The sequence below is a fragment of the Galeopterus variegatus genome, unplaced genomic scaffold, assembly GCF_000696425.1.
Source record: "Galeopterus variegatus unplaced genomic scaffold, G_variegatus-3.0.2 Scaffold3078, whole genome shotgun sequence".
In the NCBI taxonomy this organism is placed as follows: Eukaryota; Metazoa; Chordata; class Mammalia; order Dermoptera; family Cynocephalidae; genus Galeopterus; species Galeopterus variegatus.
Window position 1 is genome coordinate 87,339 of NW_007729189.1, and position 20,261 is coordinate 107,599.

General features: G+C 48.9%; 1 protein-coding gene across 1 annotated transcript in view; it reads left to right on the forward strand.

Moving 5' to 3' along the window:
• Window positions 1-3,303: 3,303 nt before the first annotated feature.
• Window positions 3,304-20,261, forward strand: part of LOC103599747 (obscurin-like) — a 155,222-nt gene continuing 138,264 nt past the window's right edge. The window contains 15 exon segments of the mRNA XM_008583906.1: window positions 3,304-3,760; window positions 7,504-7,779; window positions 8,073-8,098; window positions 12,219-12,249; window positions 12,252-12,533; window positions 15,243-15,518; window positions 15,785-16,069; window positions 16,165-16,431; window positions 16,590-16,859; window positions 17,673-17,939; window positions 18,325-18,591; window positions 18,812-18,924; window positions 19,028-19,181; window positions 19,351-19,512; window positions 19,603-19,707. Coding sequence (XP_008582128.1) covers window positions 3,304-3,760; window positions 7,504-7,779; window positions 8,073-8,098; window positions 12,219-12,249; window positions 12,252-12,533; window positions 15,243-15,518; window positions 15,785-16,069; window positions 16,165-16,431; window positions 16,590-16,859; window positions 17,673-17,939; window positions 18,325-18,591; window positions 18,812-18,924; window positions 19,028-19,181; window positions 19,351-19,512; window positions 19,603-19,707 — 3,238 coding nt within the window.

The following is a 20,261-nucleotide window of genomic DNA, read 5'->3' on the forward strand; positions in this document are numbered from 1 at the left end:
GACAAAGAGAGAATCTCAAAAGAAGCAAGAGAAAAAGATCAAATCATGTATAAGGGAGCCCCGTCAGACTAACAGCAGACTTCTCTACAGAAAGTCTGCAGGCCAGAAGGAAATGGGATGACGTATTCAAAATACTAAAAGGAAAGAACTGCCTGTCAAAATTTCTGTACTTAGCAAGGCTGTCCCTCAGAAATGAGGGAGAAATAGTGTATTTTCCGTACAAACAAAATAGTGTATTTTCTATGTTCACCACCACATGAGCAGCCCTACAAGAAATCTTCAAGGGAATCCTGCATCTGGGATCCAAAAAATGATAATGACTACCGTGAATACACAAGACAGAACACAACCCACTGGTAGGACCAAAACGCAGGTGAGAGAGAGAAAGAAACTAAATCTTACCGTCACAGAAAATCATAGTGACAGTGAAAGAAGAGCAAACAAACTCTTCGTCTCTTTGGAAGATGGCAGGGAAACAATTCAGTTTTCTAGAACTAGTAGGTAAAGGGAAGAGTCAAGCATTTGTCCTGTCTTTCCTGTATGAGCTATTCCTCAGGGTGACCATCACTAGCTGAGGGGGGAACATTTCTGTCCATGGAAGTACCCCAGAGAGTAAATAAAGAGGGAATAAAATAATTAGAATATGGCATGTTGCAAACCTCTGTCAAACTTATGAATGTAGCAAGTGATCGTCAATGTCTGCTAACATCAGAGAGGGTCAATCATACATAATGGGCCTCTTGCTGTAGGAACGTGCACCCCTGAAGCCAAATGTAACCTGAGTGGGACCAAGCCTCAGCATCCACCAACCAATCATCATGAAGTGCAGGGGACGGTGGAACATGTTAAATGACACTACTGGGATGGAGCCAGCAAATTCAGACCTTGGGAATCTTTATGGGGTCAAAGAGAAAAAATTAGATGCAGGAGGAACCTATAGATTAAAACAAACTTAAGAGACAGCTGACATTGCAGCCAGTGGAAGAAGCAGAACTTGTTTGGATCCAGATGTAAACAAATCAATTTTAAGAAAGAAAGAAAGGGAGGGGAAGAGAATTGGAGAAATTTAAACCTGTTTAATGTTTGATTATGTTAAGTAATTATTATTGATTTTTAACATGTGATTTTATAGTGTAGTTCTGGCTTTTATAAAAGGGTTCTCAGCTTTTAGAGACATATGCTGAAATACGTACAGGTGAATGCTGTGATACTGGGATTTACTCCAAATAATCCAGGGGGAAGGCAGAACGTGGGTGGGGTATACAAAGACGATAAGATTGGCCATAAGTTGTTGACTGCTGTAGTTAGATTAATGACTACCGTGAATACACAAGACAGAACACAACCCACTGGTAGGACCAAAACGCAGGTGAGAGAGAGAAAGAAACTAAATCTTACCGTCACAGAAAATCATAGTGACAGTGAAAGAAGAGCAAACAAACTCTTCGTCTCTTTGGAAGATGGCAGGGAAACAATTCAGTTTTCTAGAACTAGTAGGTAAAGGGAAGAGTCAAGCATTTGTCCTGTCTTTCCTGTATGAGCTATTCCTCAGGGTGACCATCACTAGCTGAGGGGGGAACATTTCTGTCCATGGAAGTACCCCAGAGAGTAAATAAAGAGGGAATAAAATAATTAGAATATGGCATGTTGCAAACCTCTGTCAAACTTATGAATGTAGCAAGTGATCGTCAATGTCTGCTAACATCAGAGAGGGTCAATCATACATAATGGGCCTCTTGCTGTAGGAACGTGCACCCCTGAAGCCAAATGTAACCTGAGTGGGACCAAGCCTCAGCATCCACCAACCAATCATCATGAAGTGCAGGGGACGGTGGAACATGTTAAATGACACTACTGGGATGGAGCCAGCAAATTCAGACCTTGGGAATCTTTATGGGGTCAAAGAGAAAAAATTAGATGCAGGAGGAACCTATAGATTAAAACAAACTTAAGAGACAGCTGACATTGCAGCCAGTGGAAGAAGCAGAACTTGTTTGGATCCAGATGTAAACAAATCAATTTTAAGAAAGAAAGAAAGGGAGGGGAAGAGAATTGGAGAAATTTAAACCTGTTTAATGTTTGATTATGTTAAGTAATTATTATTGATTTTTAACATGTGATTTTATAGTGTAGTTCTGCCTTTTATAAAAGGGTTCTCAGCTTTTAGAGACATATGCTGAAATACGTACAGGTGAATGCTGTGATACTGGGATTTACTCCAAATAATCCAGGGGGAAGGCAGAACGTGGGTGGGGTATACAAAGACGATAAGATTGGCCATAAGTTGTTGACTGCTGTAGTTAGATTTATTGAATTTTTCATAGTAAAAATTAAAAAAAAAAAAAAGCCCGAAACAAAAGCATGAAAAACAATCTCTCTAAGGAAGTGCCGAAGAATAAACTTGTTACCGCAGCTGTCCTATCTGAGAGAGTGAAGATTTGTGGTTCCCTGGCCAGGACTGCTGTTCAGGAGCCCCTTAGTAAAGAACTCATCCAACTGGTTTCGAAGCACAGAGCTCAAGTAAATTACACCAGAAGCAGTAAGGCTGGAGATGTCCTAGCTGCAGGTGAACATGCATGAACAGGTCCAACCAACTGTACATTCAAAAAAGTAAAACTAAACAAAATGAAAAACAAAAGCTGCTCATTTTTCAGGACAAAAATAAGTGAGAGACCTAAGGGGAATAGGCAAAACCGTAACACTTTTAGATGCTGACATAGATTGCTGATAGACCTCAGGGTAGGGAAAGATTTCTGACACGGAACACAAATGCAGTAACTGCGATGGCTTAAAATTACATACTGGACTACGTTAAAACTAAAAATTGTAATTCTTCAGAAGAGACACCTTAAGAGAGCAAAACACAAGGCACAGTGTGGAAGGTAAGTGCTCTACCACGTAAACAGAGTTCTTTAAAATGAGCATGAAAAAAACAGTGTCACTGAATATCAGGCAAAACACCTGCACAGTGACTCCACAGTGGGGCAAAACTAACAGCCAGAGAGACTGGAGAAGGTGCCCACCTGTGAGTCATCAGGACGACGCACTAGAAGCCACAGGAGGTGCAGGCGCTCCCATCAGAGGCCCCCCTGACAGCACTAGGAGCAGGCAGGAGCGTGGGGCCTCGGGGTCACTCAGGCACTGTGGGGACAACGTGCCTTGCACAGTCACATGGGGAGACACTGCAGCCTCACTGAGATGGAGGTGCGCATGCGTCACAACCCCTGTCCGTCCCTGGAGGAGCCTGTGTCCGCGGGCCTTTCATAGCACGCCACCTGGAACGACCCGTGGAGCAGGGGCAGGATGGATGGAGACACTGTGGTCTTTGTGCAGAGAGGTGATGGGGCTTCTCCAGGCCACACAGCCAATGCAGGGTCTGGAGAGCTTTCTGTCCCCTGCTTCCCTGTTCAGGACTTCTTTGCCCCATGTGACAATTCAGATGTGGATGATGACCGTGACCTCGTATATCTCTCTCTGTCCCCAGAGCCCAAGGTGGTATTCGCCAAGGAGCAGCCTGCGTGCAGTGAGGTGAAGGCTGAGGCGGGAGCCAGTTCCACGCTGAGCTGCAAGGTGGCCCAGGCCCAGACAGAGGTGACATGGTTCAAGGATGGGAAGAAGCTGAGCTCCAGCTCGAAGGTGCGCATGGAGGCCGCAGGCTGCACACGGCGGTTGGTGGTGCAGCAGGCAGGGAAGGCGGACGCTGGGGAGTACAGCTGCGAGGCCGGGGGCCAGAAGGTCTCCTTCCACCTGGATGTCACAGGTGAGTCCTTTGGGGCACTAAGTTAGCGTGTTTGGGAGAGATGATGAGACTGACTAATAGCCACAATGAACCCTGGTGCTGTTGCCATTAGACTTCATCTCTTCAAGCGTCCCATGCTTCCTGTTCCTGTTTTTACACACATGGCTGGGCCAAGTGAGGGGAATGGGAGGGGTGTGTATGGAAAAGAGGGGCTGTTCTTGTATACCTCGAGTGTTGCTTGTGTGTGGTAATGCTTTATTACACATTCTTAGCACCTTCCCAGAATCTTCCTGGTATTCTTTGGTGTTCAGGGTTCTGGCTGTATCTGGCCCTTTTGGTCTGAGGTTGACCAGGGATCTCTCACCTTGGGCTTTGTGAATTTCCTTCTGTTGAATGTTTCAGCAGCTTCCACATCCCTCATCCAGCACCACATGCAGGTCCTTGCTAGGGAGAGATGTTTGCATTTCAGTCCATTGGGATAAGGGGAAATTCCAGCCACCCAGTCACACATAGAATCACCCCAAGACTGAACTATGGGTTATTGAAGCTTTAGATGTTTTGGGACACTCCATCCTTTTTTCACATGGAGATAGAAGTTATCTTTACACCCATAAAATCTAGGTCTGTATTTTGTTGCAATGGCTGTGCAAAGTAAACAAAGACCAGAGGTTGGTAGATATGTTACATTTATAGATATAGTTAGGTTTGGAATTCTCTTTTTGAAGTAAGTCTTTTCTTCCTTTTGTCTTCAGTTAGAGCATTCTGTGTCAGTATTCTTGGAGTTTGATTTATACACTCAGAAATGGGAAAGAATAAGTAGCTTACATGAAATCACCACACTTTAATGATGAGTTCCTCTAGTAACAGCCACTGTCTATAATGCAGTATTTATTTTATAGAATATCCTAATAGTGTGTCTGTGCCTCCCTGGACGGTTCATAGAGTGGTCTGTGAAGTAAATTTATTTTCCTCTCCTTTAGAGAGTCTTAATGTCAGATAACATAGGCTGCCATCCTACATTGACCTCTAGGTGCCGTCATGTCACAGTTTGGTATTATATCAGTATATAATGGCTTTTGGGTGTGTGTAGATACCAAAAAACTCACTCTGTGTCTTTGTCATATTCTATTTTAAAAGAATATGACAAATTATTTTATGGTAATTTGAAAAGTTTTAACCATTTGACCAGTTCCAAGAAAACATCAAAAATGACACGAGAAGAAATAGAAAACTCAAACAGTCCTACAACATTTTCAAAAATAGAACAATAAAAATTGTTTTCTCATAAAGAAAGGTTGAAACCCAGTGGATCTAGTGATAAGCTGTACCAAATATTCTGGCACAAAATTATTCACGTTCATGGAGATTCTTCTAGCAAATAGAAAAAGGAAATACACTCTCCAAATAGGCTTCTGTAGAAACATAACATGGATACCAAAATATGAGAAGGAATGTAATGAGAATCAAAATTACAGGCCAATCTATTGTGGATATCAAGGCAAAATGTTAGCAAACTGAGTTCAGCAGTACACCAAGAGGATAATATACTGTGCTGAAGGTCAAAGTCACAGAGTGCAAGCCTGGTTTAGATTTAGAAACATGAGCAAATTACCATAAAGCATGACATTATCAGAGTGAATGAAAAAAAAGTGATTATCTCAATAAATGTAGAATAAAGGCATTTGATAAAATTTAACATTGTAAGTCTAAAAGTAATGTTTGATAAAATTTAGCATCAATTTGTGCCATAAAATTCTTCACAAACTATAAATCAAAGTGTCCTTTAGGGTCAGCCCATGGCTCACTTGGGAGAGTGTGGTGCTGACAACACCAAGTCAAGGGTTAAGATTCTCTTACCAGTCATCTTATTGGGGAAAAAAAAAAAAGTGTCCTTTAATTTGATAGATGGTACTACAGAAAACACCAGGTAACTTTATATTTAAAAAGAACCTTGAAAATTTTCCCTTTGAGATAGGGAACAGACAAAAAAGCCACCTGCCACCACTTCCACTCAACATTTCAACATTGTACATCAGAGTAAGGAGAGAAATAAAGTAAAAGTCTTAACAGTTGGAAAGCACATAAGTGAAATTAACAAATTATATGAATATCAATTCAGAAAATCCAAAAAATAAGTTATTAGACTTCGTAAGAGAGCTGAGAAAGATTGTGTAGAAAATAAATACACAAAAGGCACTCCTATATGTACGAGCAACACTGTTGGAAATTGAAATTTTAAAGTTTTTACAGTCGCATCAAAGGTGTAATATTTATAATTCCAAGTTTAAGATCTCAGTGGAGGAAAGAAAATAGGTAAACATTTTTGAGAGACAATAAGAAGATCTAAATAAATGACTACAAATCCAGGGAAGACAAGTTCACGTCCAATCAAAATTCAAGCAAATGTTTTTCTTTGGGGGGTTGAAAATTGAGAAGCCAATTCCAGTGATCAGACCACCATCTGCTCTTGAAGGAGAGCCACATGTGAGTATTCATCTACTAGATATCAGAATTGCTGTATAGCCACAGTAATAAAGATAACCAAGTCACAGGGCAGGGACAGTTATCAGATCAAAGCAACAGAATAGTGGGCTCATAATCACGTCCATGAATAAGTGGGTTCCTCCTTATTTTTAAAAGGTTTATTACGTATATTTATATTTACAATCACAGCCATGTAGGCAATGGACAAAAAAAATTTTTTTTTATCATAAATGGTGCTTTGATCATTTAAGCATATAAAAAATTGGATTAGTAATTCACACTACACTTGTAAGAGAACTCCAACTGGGTTAGAGATCACGATATAAAAGGTAGCATCAAATAACCTTTGGATGATAACATCACGTCCTTAAAACTTCAGGGGAGGGCTGGCTAGTTAGCTTGGTTGGTTAGAACACAGTCTTATAACACCAAGGTCATGGGTTCAGATCCACGAGCCAGCCAGATGCCAAAAAATAACAAGAACAAAAAAACAAAACAAAAAAGCTTCAGGGGAAGGAAAGATTTCTTAAATACAACTCAAATACACAAAGCACAGTGGAACAAGTTCTTATATTTGACTACACTAAAACTTAAAGTTTGATTCAACAAAGATACCGTAAGAGTGAAAATTCAAGTCACATAGATGGATAAGATATTTTCAAAATAAATAAATGTCACATCACTAGCTTTGAAATCTATCAAGTGCTCTTAAAAATGAAAACACACAAAGAAAGGCACAAGGAAAAGACAGAGAATGCTATTGGAGATTGGGCAGAAGCCTGAACAGTGGCAGCACACAAAAGTGAACACTGTGGCTAGGGAGACTGAAGAAGGTGCCCACCTTGTGAGTCATCAGGATGACGCACTAGAAGCCACAGGAGGTGCAGGCGTTTGCACCAGCGGCCCCCAGCTGACAGTACCAGTAGCAGGAAGGAGCATGGGGCCTCAGGGACACTCAGGCGCTGTGGGGACAACATGCTCTGCACAGTCACGTGGGGACACGCTACAGACTCAGTGAGGTGGAGGTGTGCATCCATCCCTCCCCTCAAGAGCCTATGTCTGGGCATTTCATAGTGTCCCCACCTGGAAAGACCCAGGGAGCAGGTCCAGGTCACATTGTGGTCATTGTGCTGAGAGGCAGTGGGGCTTCTCCAGGCCACATGGTGCAGGGCCTAGAGAACTTTCTGTCCCCCTGCCTCCCTGTCCAGGACCTCTTCCCCCTGTGCGGCCTTCCTGACTTAGATGTGACTGTGACCTCCTGCCTTTCCCTCTGTCCCCAGAGCCCAAGGCAGTGTTCGCCAAGGATCAGCTGGCACACAGCGAGGTGAAGGCTGAGGCGGGGGCCAGCGCCATTCTGAGCTGCGAGGTGGCCCAGGCCCAGACGGAGGTGACCTGGTACAAGGATGGGAAGAAGCTGAGCTCGAGCTCAAAGTTGCGCATGGAGGCCACGGGCTGCACGCGGCGGCTGGTGGTGCAGAAGGTGGGGAAGGCGGATGCCGGGGCGTACAGCTGCGAGGCCGGGGGCCAGAGGGTCTCCTTCCGCCTGGACGTCACAGGTCAGTCCCTTGTGGTTCTGCATTAGCCTTGGTTGGAGGTGATGATGGGACTGGTTTGTAGCTCCAAGGGACCCTGCAGGTCTCCCCATTAGACTTCATCTCTTCACTTCTCTCATCTCCCCACCTCCTGTTGTGATGCCTGTGGCTGAACCAGCAGATGGATGGAAAGGGAGCTTGAGAAGGGTTAGGGGCCCTTCTTGTACCCCTGGAGTAGTACTTCCGCCTGTAATGCTTAGTCTCAGTCTCAGGTTGCCAGTACCTGCAGAACCTTCCTGATGCTCCTTGGTATCCAGGATCTGGCTATTTCTGGCCCCGTAGTGTGAGATAGACCAGGTGTCTCTCACCTGTGAATATGTGACTATGCTTCGTTTGGAAGTTCTGGCAGTTTCCAGGTACCCTCAGTCAGCACCATATGAGGGTCCCCCTTTGTATTTGTTAGTTTCTGTTGCTTATAACAGAATACATAGAACTAAATACTTTGTAAGAAAATGAAATTTATTGCTTACAGTTTCAGAGTCTGGGAAGTCCATAGTGCAGGGAACACATCTGGTGGGGGTCTTGGTGGTGGTGACAGTGACCCAGGGGTCTCACATGGCAGAGAATGGCGGAACAGAGAGAGAGATAACTCTTCATGCACTCTCCTTTTAAAGCCCTCGGAACCACGTCCCTGACCACCATTATTAATCTCTTCACTGCTGCACGGTCCTGCAATCTAATCCCCTCTTCAAGGCCCCACCTTTCAATTACCATAAAAGGCTTTTCCACCCTCACCAGTTACAGTGGGGATTAAGCTTTAGCGTATGGGTTTGGAGGACACAATTCAGTCAATCCACAGGCACCCCTGGCCGGAGATGTTTCACTTTCTTTGAAATTGATGAGGGGAAATTTTGGCCACACCATCATTCTTGGAATATCTCGAGACCGAACTTTGAGTTATTAAGGCTTTAAGTGTTCTGGGTTGTTCTTCATTCCTTTCGCATGGATCTGGAAGCTCTTTCTGCACCTACATGTGGCAAAATCTAGATCCACGCTCTCTTACAGTGTCTGTGCAATGCAAACCAAGAGCAGAGGCTTGCTGGATATGCTCCGTTGGTACACAAGTCTAAAGTCTGGAATTCTCTTTTTAAAGCAAATCTTGTCTTTCTTTTGTCTTTTTATCTAAATAAGTTTATCAATATTTTTTTACATTCTAAGATATTGTTGTGGAGCAGTGGGAGAGAGGGGAAGAGGGAAAATGGGAGGCGGATAGGATAGGAGGACCAGCAAGCGGGGAGGGGGCACGGTCAAGGCTCATCTGGCTGGGGAGCCCGGGGGGCTTCTGGCAGTGTCTCAGTCATCACTGGGCTGAATGCGGATGTTGTGGGGTCATATGGCTGAGGCACTTGGCTCCCACCGTCCTGGCTTGGGAGCCCAGGGTGCTTCGGGTCCTTCTAGGTTTTCTAGGTGTTCTTTGGTGGTTCTGGACCTTTGCTAGTTAATGTCAGAACTTTGTCTCTGATCTGTGAGTTTTTTGTTTTGTCTTTCAATTCTGTGTTGGATTGTTTGCTGTTCCCACCACTTAAACTCTGCACTGGAACTAATTTGTTGTCCTTTGCTTACTTCTAAAATGGGGGAACTTCCTGTGGGGGCCAGCACTTGAGCCCTGTGGTTGAGCTAAATTGCTGCTTTGCTGCTGATTTCCTGGGGAAGGCTTTTTGTGCAGCTCAGGTTTTAGTTGTTGACCTTGTAAGCACTTCTGTGTCCTGGGGAAGTTTGTTGTCCTTTGCTTACTTCTAAAATGGGGGAACTTCCTGTGGGGGCCAGCACTTGAGCCCTGTGGTTGAGCTAAATTGCTGCTTTGCTGCTGATTTCCTGGGGAAGGCTTTTTGTGCAGCTCAGGTTTTAGTTGTTGACCTTGTAAGCACTTCTGTGTCTTGTGAGGTCTGGTACACCTGCGTTGTGCGGAAACTCTGGTCTGGGCCTGAGTCTTCTCAGCAAACTGCACCTTCTGCAGTTCTATATTCCTGACCAGTCTCCACTGGGTGGGCCTGTGCTGATTGGAGGGCAGATCAGCTGTCCATGCTGTGCCCCAGTGTTACCCTGGTGGGCCCATCTCCCCTGCTGCCCCCACTCCAACACTTCCCATGGGATGGGCTGTGCACTGGTCCCTTGTTGCCTCCAAGCCTTGAAATGGTCGGAGTGGTCCTTTCCTTCTCTCATCACAGCTTCTCCTGCTTTCATGCGCTCCGTAGGTCTCTCCTCTTCCCCTGAGCTCTAGCGGCCCCAGCTTGGCAGTCGTTGCTTTTTAATAGTTGTAAATTTGTTGATTGTGGGAGAGAGTGACACTGGGGACCATCTATTCCACCACCTTGATCCCTCATTTGTCTTTAAAACATTTTGTGTCAATGTACCTCTTGGAGTTTGATTTATAAATTTAGAAATGGAGGTTAGAGCAGCATCATGACACCAAAGTCAAGGGTTTGGATCCCTGTACCAGCCAGTGGCAAACAAACAAAACAAAAATGAAAAAAAGTATAATGATACCAAAATTTGACAGAGTATTAAGAATTGAAGTCACAGACCAATGTCTTATGGATATCAATGCCAAAATCGTATACAAAATATTGGCAAAGTGTATGGAGCAGTGTATAAAGAGCATGGTACACTGCCATAAGACCATAGCACAGAAATGCAAGTTTGACTTAGCAGAGCATTAGAAGATCAGTGTAATCTGTGACATGCAGAAGTCAAAGGGGAGGACGCATATGTTTACTGCGATACGTGCAGAGTGCAAGTGCTTGATAAAGCCTTTACCTCATATTGGGAAGAGATTTACAAAGTCTAGCAAACATTCATGCTCAAAGTTTTTCCAGCACATGTCACACTTTAACATGAAACTTTGAAAGCTTATTTTTTTAAAAACTGGGACATTGCAAGTGGGCCACTGTCACAACTCATGTCCAACATTGTTCAGCCACTAAGGAGGAATATAAAATAAAGGAATATGATTTGGGTACAATAGCAGTGGATTTCACAGATGATATGATTATTAACACAGAAAATAGAAAAGGTAAGTTTTTAGAGTCAGTAAGAGAGTTGAGGAGGAATGCCATGTATAAAAATATACAGAAAACACTTCCATGTCAAGAGATTTGCAACAGAGAGTTGGAAATGATATTTAAAGAGAAATACAATGGCATCTAAGGTACTGTGCTTTTAATTCCATGTCTAATAAAATATGTCTAGGGCCTCTGGGGGGAAGTATTAAATGTTGTAGAGAGATGGTAGAGAAGGTAGAAATCGGGTGAGGTGCACATGGCAGACATGAAGATATCCATTCCTGATCACAATCAAAGAAAAGTTCTTTTGAGAACGTGTGAAAATTGACAAGTTGATTCCAAGAGCCAAGTGGAGCCCAAGCACTCACGAAGAACAAAGAGAGGACACTGTCTGCCGGATGTCCAGATTTCCTATAAAGCTATAGGCCGTGCAGACACAGATAAAAAGACCAAAGTAACACAGTAGTGAATCCAAAACCAGACCCATGCATAACCGGATTTTTTTTTCACCCTGGTGCTACTGTGAGGTATAGAGAAAGTAAGGGCCTTAACATAGGTGGTGCTGAGACCATGCCACCCCATGGGCACGTGTATGCGATAAAATGAAACACGTCTCCCTCACGCCATGCACAAATACCAACTCCAGGTGCATTAAAGACGCCAATGTAAAGGTAAAACAAGACAATGACCTTAGGATAATAAAAAATTGTAAACAGTGTATAAATGCACTCACCACAAAGGACAGATCGACATACTTGCCTCTATTAAAATAAGACCTTTATATCATCAGAAGACACCATAAAAGAGTGAAAAGGCCAGGCACATAGATGGGAAAGATATTTACACACATGATAGTCAAAGATCCAGCATATAAACATGTAAAGACCTCCTAAAAATGAATGTGAAAAGACAACTCTATTGATTGCTGAGTAAAAGTCAAACCATTGAAGAGGAAACACTAGGGCCAGGAAGATTGGAGAAGGTGCCCACCTGTGAGTCATCAGGACAGTGCACTAGAAGCCACAGGAGGTGCAGGTGCTCCCACAAGAGTCCCCCAGCTGACAGCACTAGGAGCAGGCAGGAGTGTGGGGCCTTGGGGAGGGGGTCATTGTGTCCTGCACAGTCACATGGGGAGATGCTGCAGCCTGACTGGAATGGACGTGTGCATGCATCACAACCCCTGTCCTTCCCTGGAGGAGCCTGTGTCCAGGGGCCTTTCACAGTGTCCCCTACAGAATGACCCATGGAGCAGGGGCCGGATGGATGGACACATTGTGCTCATTGTGCTGAGAGGCAGTAGGGCTTCTCCAGGCCACACAGCCAGTGCAGGGCCTAGAGAACTTTCTGTCCCCTGCTTCCCCGTCCAGGACTTCTTTGCTCCATGTGGCATTCCAGATGTAGATAGTGACTGTGACCTTGTGCATCTCCCTCTGTCTCCAGAGCACAAGGCAGTGTTCTCCAAGGATCAGCCTGTGTGCAGCGAGGTGACGGCTGAGGCGGGGGCCAGTGCCACGCTGAGCTGCGAGGTGTCCCAGGCCCAGACGGAGGTGACGTGGTACAAGGATGGGAAGAAGCTGAGCTCGAGCTCGAAGGTGCACGTGGAGGCCACAGGCTGCACGCGGCGGCTGGTGATGCAGAAGGCAGAGAAGGTGGATGCCGGGGAGTACAGCTGTGAGGCTGGGGGTCAGAGGGTCTCCTTCCGCCTGGATGTCACAGGTGGGTTCTTTGTGATACTACTGCCTTTGTTTTGGTTGGAGGTGATGATGGGACTGGCTTGTAGCTCCAAGGGACCCTACAGGTCTTCCATTAGACTTCACACCTGTAGTCTCCCATTTTAGTACCTGCGTCTGGGCCAGGTGAGTCTGATGGGAAAGATATGCATGGAAGGGACAGGGGCACACCTGTGTTTCCACATTGTAATGCTTAATCACACATTCCCAGCACCTGCTCAGAACCCACTGGTGGTTCTACGTGTCCAGGACTCATGTCCTACCCAAAGAATGGGACTGAGGTAGACCAGATGTCTCTTGCCTAGGGACGTACTGCAGGTGCCTCGTGGCCACCTGCAGCTCACAGAGGGTTCTCCCTACGGAAACAGATTTGAGTTCATTGAACCAGGATAAGGGGAAATTTTAGCTACCCAATCATATTTGGAATTATATCAAGACTGAACATTGGCTAACTGGTAAAGTGGTATGTATGTCACAGTGGCTCCCTAATGACTCTTATGTGTCTGTGACTATCTGGCCAATTTATAGAGAAATCTGGGGACTAACTTTTTTTTTCTATTGTTAGGAGAGTTTAACTTCAAAATAGTGCTGTCTGTTGTCCAACAGTGACTCCCGAGTTTCACAACATAACATTGGTATTGTATTAGTACCTAGTGGTTTATTGGTGTGTATACATACCACAAAACCCACTATGTGTTTTTTGACATGTTATTTTAATACTATATGACATTATTTTATGCAAACAGATTCAAAAAGCTTTGAAAATTGTCCAATTTCTAGAAAACTAAGTCAAAACTGATCCATGAAGAAATAGATCACTCAAACAGTCCTACAACCTATTAAAAAGTAGAACCAAGAACAAAGAAAAATAAAAGTAGGACCAGTAATAAAAAAATCTTCTCATCGTGCAGTATGTAAGCCAAGAGGCTGTAGCAGTAAATTCTTCCACACATTCTGTAAAGAAATTATTCTGTGTTCATGGAGATTCTTCTGGAGAATAGAAAATGAAGATGTAATCTTAGCCCATTATATGTAGATAGCATAACATTGATACTAAAATCTCACCAGAAAATAGTAAGGATTCATATCATAGGCCCATCTATTATGGGTTTATCAGCGCCAATTTGTTAAATAAAATATTAGCAACCTGAATTCAGCAATATACCAAGAGAATGAAACACTGTGACAGACAAAATTCATAGTCCAAGAATGAAGGCTGGTTTAACATTAGAAACATTAGAAAATCAATAGAAAGCATGACATTATCGGATTAAAATTAAAAAATGATATAACAACCTCAATAAATGCAGAATAAAGTATTTGATAAAATTTAACACTGTAAATTCAGAAGAAATAATTGACAAAACTCAGCACCAATCATGCCATCAAATACTTTTTTTTTTCATTCTTTCTTTCTTTTTCTTTCTATCTTTCTTTTTTTTTTTTTTTTAATAAGATGACCGGTAAGGGGATCTTAACCCTTGACTTGGTGTTGTCAGCACCACCCTCTCCCAAGTGAGTTAACTGGACATCCCTATAAAGGGATCCGAACCTGCGGCCTTGGTGTTATCAGTACCGCACTCTCCCGAGTGAGCCACGGGCCGGCCCATGCCGTAAAATTCTTAACAAAGTATAAATAAAAAGGTTCTTTCTTAATTTGGTAAGTGGTATTGCACCAAAATCACAAAGTGAAACCCTTTGAGATAGGACAACACAAGGAAACCACCTGTCACCACTTTTATCCAACACTATACAGCACAGTTAGGAGGAAAATAAAAGGTATAAAATCCAGGGGAAAAAAATGTAATTTACAGATTATACAATTTATCCAAAAGATAAATTATTAGATTTAGTAAGGGAGTTGAGAAAGATTACCGCCTAAAAAAATCAATACAAAGAAAACATTTCTGTATGAATATAGCAACATCAAGCAGCTGGAAAGTGAAAGTTTAAAAGATTTCCAGTAGTCTCAAAGGTATTATGTTGATAATTCCAAGGCTAATAAAAAATGTTTTAGAGGCTCTGTGGGGGAAAATCCCTAAACATTTTTGAGAGAGGGTAAAGATGTAAATAAATGGAAGAATCAAAGATGCTCATTCCCTCAAAATCCAAACAAATGTATTTTTGGTAGGGGAGAGGAAGGGAGGTTGAAAAATGACAAGTGCATTCTAAAGGCCACATAAAGCCTTTAAAGAAGGGCAAAGTGTAAGCACTTGTACCAGGTATCAAGACTTATAAAGCTACGGTCATTAAGACGAAGGAGTCTCAGTGCAGGATACTTATCAGATGGAGAGAAGACAGCTCAGAAACAGACCTCTTATAAAATGACTCCCCTTCTCCCATTCTCCTCCCCGCCCGTTTTTTAAAATCAAAGCATCTGTGCCAGGTGTGAGGAAAGGATGGTCTTTCATAAATGCTGCTTTGAACGTTTAACCAAATGAAAAAATACAATAAAGTTTACCAGTAACTGACCACACACAAGAGTCAACTCCAGGTGGATCAGAGACTTCAATGTAAAAAGGAAAATCATAAAACGGCAGGATGGACCGATGACACTGCAGTTGCTCGTTACTAGTGCCGGCCCTGGAGAAGTGTCCGTCCTCCTTACCCCCTGTCCAGGCCTTTTTAAACTAGTGCTGCCTTCCTAGGTGGTTCTAGGTGGTTGCTCTGACTCTGTGGTCCCTCCCTTTCCCAGAGCCTGCTGTGGTGTTTGCCAAGGAGCAGCCTGCACACAGCGAGGTGAAGGCCGGAGTGGGAGCCAGTGCCACGCTGAGCTGTGAGGTGGCCCAGGCCCAGGCAGAGGTTATGTGGTTCAAGGACGGGAAGAAGCTGAGCTCGAGCTCGAAGGTGCACATGGAAGCCACCGGCTGCAGGCGGCGGCTGGTGGTGCAGGAGGCAGGGAAGGCAGACGCCGGGGAGTACTGCTGCGAGGCCGGGGGCCAGAGGGTCTCCTTCCGCCTGAGCGTCACAGGTCAGTCCTTTGGGGTGGTGAATTAGTCTGGAGGTGATGAACACCCTGCATGGACCCTGGAAGCCCGGATGGTGGCCAGTGGGGGGCGTCTGGCCCTGCTGCCTTCGTTTGTGGTGGCTCAGCAGAGCAGCAGCATCTGAGAACTGGACGGGGTGGACCTTGAAGAGGGACGGGTTCCTGCTGATCTCTCCGATGTGGCCCTGGAGGGGTGGGGCCCACCTAGGGACACCAGGGTCCCTGCTCTCATGCTGACTCATCTCCCCCAGAACTGGAGCCCGAGCCCTCAGCCCCCGAGAGACCCTGCCGCAGGGAGCCTCTGGTGGTCAGGGAGCACGAGGACATTGTCCTGACCGCCACACTGGCCACACCCTCTGTCGCCGCGGTGACTTGGCTCAAGGATGGCGTGGAGATTCGCCGCAGCAAGCGGCACGAGACGGCCAGCCTGGGGGACACCCATACCCTGACGGTGCGCGGCGCCCAGGTCATGGACAGCGCGGTCTATAGCTGTCGCGTGGGCGCCGAGGGGCAGGACTTCCCGGTGCAGGTAGAAGGTGAGCGGTGTGGGGGATCTTCGGGGCGGGCTGGGGCTCAGGTCGCACAACCAGTCTGTGCAGAGCTCGGGCTGACGTCCTTTGCGTGCCTGCAGAGGTGATCGCCAAGTTCTGCCGAGCCCTGGAGCCCGTGAGCGGGGAGCCGGGCGGCACGGTGACGCTGACGTGCGAGCTGAGCCCGGCGCAGGCGGAGGTGGTGTGGCGCTGCGGGAGCACGCAGCTGCGACCCGGCAAGCGCTTCCGGATGGCCGCCGCGGGGACCCTGCGCTCGCTCACCGTGTCGGGCCTGCGCCCGGAGGACGCGGGAGAGTACGTGTGCGAGTGCCGCGACGACCGCACCGGCGCGCGGCTCACCGTCCACGGTACGCGGCCGCAGGGCTGGGTCCGGGGGGCGGCGGGCGAGGCCGGCGGAGGGCATTCCCGGACTGCTTCTCGGAGGTGGTGGTCTTTGGCGAGGCCGCACGGTGGGCTCTCCGGAGAGCCCCTCCTGCCGCGTCTCAAACGGAGCTCCCATCCGCAGTGCCCCGCGTGGTCAAGTTCACGTCTGGGCTGAGCGCCGTGGTCGCGGAGGAGGGTCGCGAGGCCACCTTCGAGTGCGTGGTGTCTCCCGGCGATGCGGCCGTCACATGGTTCCGGGAAGGCGCCCAGCTGCAGCCCAGCGAGAAGTTTGTCATATCGCAGGAGGGCGCCAGCCACAGCCTGACTATATCGGGCCTGGCGCTGGAGGACGCGGGCCAGATCACCGCGGAGGCTGAGGGCGCCTCGACCTCGGCGGCCCTCCGGGTCCGAGGTGAGAGTTGGGGGCAGCAGGACCTGCAGGGCGGTCCAGCGGCTCCTTGCAGTGGTCTGTCCGGGGTAGAGAGGAGGAGACTTGGATGGGTCCGTGAGAGCGGCCGCCTTTTCTGTAGGGGAGAAGATAAGATCCTGCGAATGCACGTTGTAGGGGGGAAGTGGGTGGAGGTTGGGGCGGTCCAGGGAGGCTTCCCGGAGGAGGCGTTCCTAGGTTGAGTCTGGTAGATGGGAGGTGGCAGCTACTGGGGTTGGTAGGAGGTGGAGATGAGCTTCCGATGCTGCTGAGGTCAGAGAGCAGGAATTTCGCCTGAAAGGAAGTGGGAACCATGGCAGGGTCTTGAATAGGGAAGAGACAGATGCACCTACTGGGAAGATCACGGTGCAGCCTGGGCTGGGAGGCCCAAGGGAGCCAGTTTCTAATTGCCTAACGCGCTCGCGTCCCAGGGCCTGGTTAGAGCACAGCAGCTGATGCAGCGGGTCTGGGGGTTGAGTTGGCCTGCCTCACCAGTGGCTGGAGACCCGATGCTGCTGGCCACTGGCCATGCTTAGGAGTTCCAGGCGCAGGGGCATGGCGTGATGTTCAGGATGGGAGAGCAGGAGGTGGGAGGAGGACGGGGAAGGAAGCAGCCTCTCTGGGTCTCAGCTTCCTCCCATAGAATCGTGCCTGTGCAGGTGTGCAGATGGGGCCTGATGGTGGCCAGTGCTTCAAGCAGCTTGGAGTGGGGATGTGGGGCCTCCTTGGTGTTCTCTGTGCCTTGGCTGTCCTGAGAGGACGGTGACAGCCATGATCTCTCCTCTCCAACCATCTCAGAGGCCCCAGTGTTGTTCAAAAGGAAGCTGGAACCGCAGACGGTGGAGGAGAGGAGCTCGGTGACGCTGGAGGTGGAGCTGACGCGCCCGTGGCCGGAGGTGAAGTGGACGCGGAATGCGGCGGCCCTGGCGCCGGGCGAGAACGTGGAGATCCACGCCGAGGGAGCGCGTCACCGCCTGGTTCTGCTCAGCGTGGGTTTCACCGACCGCGGGTTCTTTGGCTGCGAGACGCCCGATGACCAGACGCAGGCCAAGCTCACCGTGGAGAGTGAGCTTCGGGGCGGCAGGGGCGCACTGGGCCTGGGCGACGGGCATTTAGGAGGAGGGGGGTAGGAGCAAAACAGATCCCTGGGAGGGAGGGAGGGGCGGGCCTCTCCACCCTGGGGCCGGGGCCTCGGGTTGAAGTGAGGAAGAGAGCAGGCGGACCTCCCCGTGGAGGGGCGGGTCGTGGGGGTATGGGGAGGACGAAGGGGGAGGACCTCCCCCTGTAGGAGCAGGTCCTGGGGGAGGAGGAGGCCGCCAGGGCCCTCGCTCAGCTCTGCGGCCTCCTGGGGAAGCCGGCTGTGCCCACGTCCGGGGTCCGAGTGCGGGCTGGCTGGAAGGCGCGGGCCTGGGGCAGCGGCTCACCCGCATCCCTGCGTGCGTCCCCACAGTGCGCCAGGTCCGTCTGGTGCGGGGTCTGCAGTCGGTGGAGGCGCAGGAACAGGGCGCAGCCACCATGGAGGTGGAGCTGTCACACGCGGACGTGGAGGGCACCTGGACGCGCGACGGCCTGCGGCTCCACCCGGGGCCCACGTGCCACCTGGCGGTGCACGGCCCCATCCACACCCTCACGCTGTCGGAGCTGCGGCTGCAGGATAGCGGCCTTGTCGCCTTCAAGGCTGAGGGCGTGAATACATCGGCGCAGCTCGTCGTCACTGGTGCGTGGGGAGGGAGAGGCAGGAGGTTCCCACTCCAGAGCGTGCCCACCCCTGCCCCCAAGGTGGCTCAGGGAGGCAGGTGGGGACAGTGTGGACTGGGACGTGGAACCCTGCCAGGGAGCTCAATCCCAGAGCCAGCTCTGTGACTTCCCCTGTCCCCGCTGGGAAGACAACTCCAAGCTGTTTTTCTCACCTCACCTTCCCTCTCCTGCTGCCCCAGAGCTGCCTGTGAGGTTTACCCGCCCGCTACAGGACGTGGTGGCCACTGCAAAGGAGAAGGTGACCCTGGAGTGTGAACTGTCACGTCCCAACGTCGACGTGCGCTGGCTGAAGGTGCCTCTGTTCCCCTGGGGACTCCTCTGTCCCCTTCCTGCCTCTCACCGTGGGCAGGCAGGTTGGTCACCCCAGTGCCTGACCTGGCCTCTTTCTTGCACAGGATGGCGTGGAGCTGCGGGTGGGCAAGACGGTGGGCATAAAGGCCCAGGGCTCTTGCAGGAGTCTCATCATTCACCGGTGTGAGCTTGGGGATCAGGGCGTCTATGTGTGTGATGCTGGTGATGCTCAGAGCTCGGCTTCTGTGAAGGTGCAAGGTGAGGGCGGGCGGGGCAGCACTCGGGTGGGTGGCAGGACCTCCTGGCCCCCTGGGCCTCCAGTGTGGCGCTTGGCCACTCTGACTCTGTCTTGACTCCTCCATACGTGGGGGAACTGGGTGGGGGGCGCTGGGAGGGCTCTGTGGCAGGGCCTTGCTTGCCACCCTAGGCCGCAACATCCAGATCGTAAGGCCCCTGGAGGATGTCGAGGTGATGGAGAAGGAAGGAGCCACCTTCTCCTGTGAGGTCTCCCACGACGAGGTGCCTGCCCAGTGGTTCCGGGAGGGCAGTAAGCTGCATCCCAGTGACAACGTACGCATCCGCCAGGAAGGTGCGGCTGGCAGGCGGGCTTTGGGTGGGTGTGGGCCCCGCCTCCAGGCTTCTCCCCTCTACCCCAGTGCTGAGTGGCCCTCCTCCCCAGGAAGGACATACATTCTGATCTACCGGAGGGTCCTGGTGGAAGATGCAGGGGAGATCAAATTTGTAGCTGAAAATGAAGAATCACGAGCCCAGCTCCGAGTGAAAGGTGAGGAGGGTGCGGGGAGTGTGGGGCTGGACGTTGTGTGCACGCACGCATGGGTGCACGCACATTTGCAGGGTCTGGCAGCTCAGCTGGCCCAGGATAGGCCTGGGGTTCCCCAGGCCCTCCCAGGGCAGGGACAGCAGTGACTCGGGAGGAAAGAAGGGTTGTCGGCTCCTCAGCAGGAAGATGGGGACAGGGGAAGGGGCCTTGGGGGTGTGAGAACTCGGGGTCACCTCCTTTGTGTAAAATGGAGATGCCAGTGAATTCTGTTTCTTGGGGATGTAGTCTGTGTTTGAGAGGGGGGGTGCGAAGCTCTGGCAGGTGGGAGGTCGTGGTTCTACCTCATGGCTTTGATAAAAGTCAGGAGTGGCCAGGGATGTGAACGAGGAAGGATCCTCAGATAGGCGGGGCGAGTGTGGGGTGGGGTATGTAGGGGTGGGGCTGAGGCACGTGTGGTGGGACGTGGTCGCTTGGGAGAGGACTGAGCAGGCACACAGGGTGAGGGAAGGCGTGTGGGGGGTGGGAGGTGAGTGCAGAGTGGGGATGCGTGGGGTGGG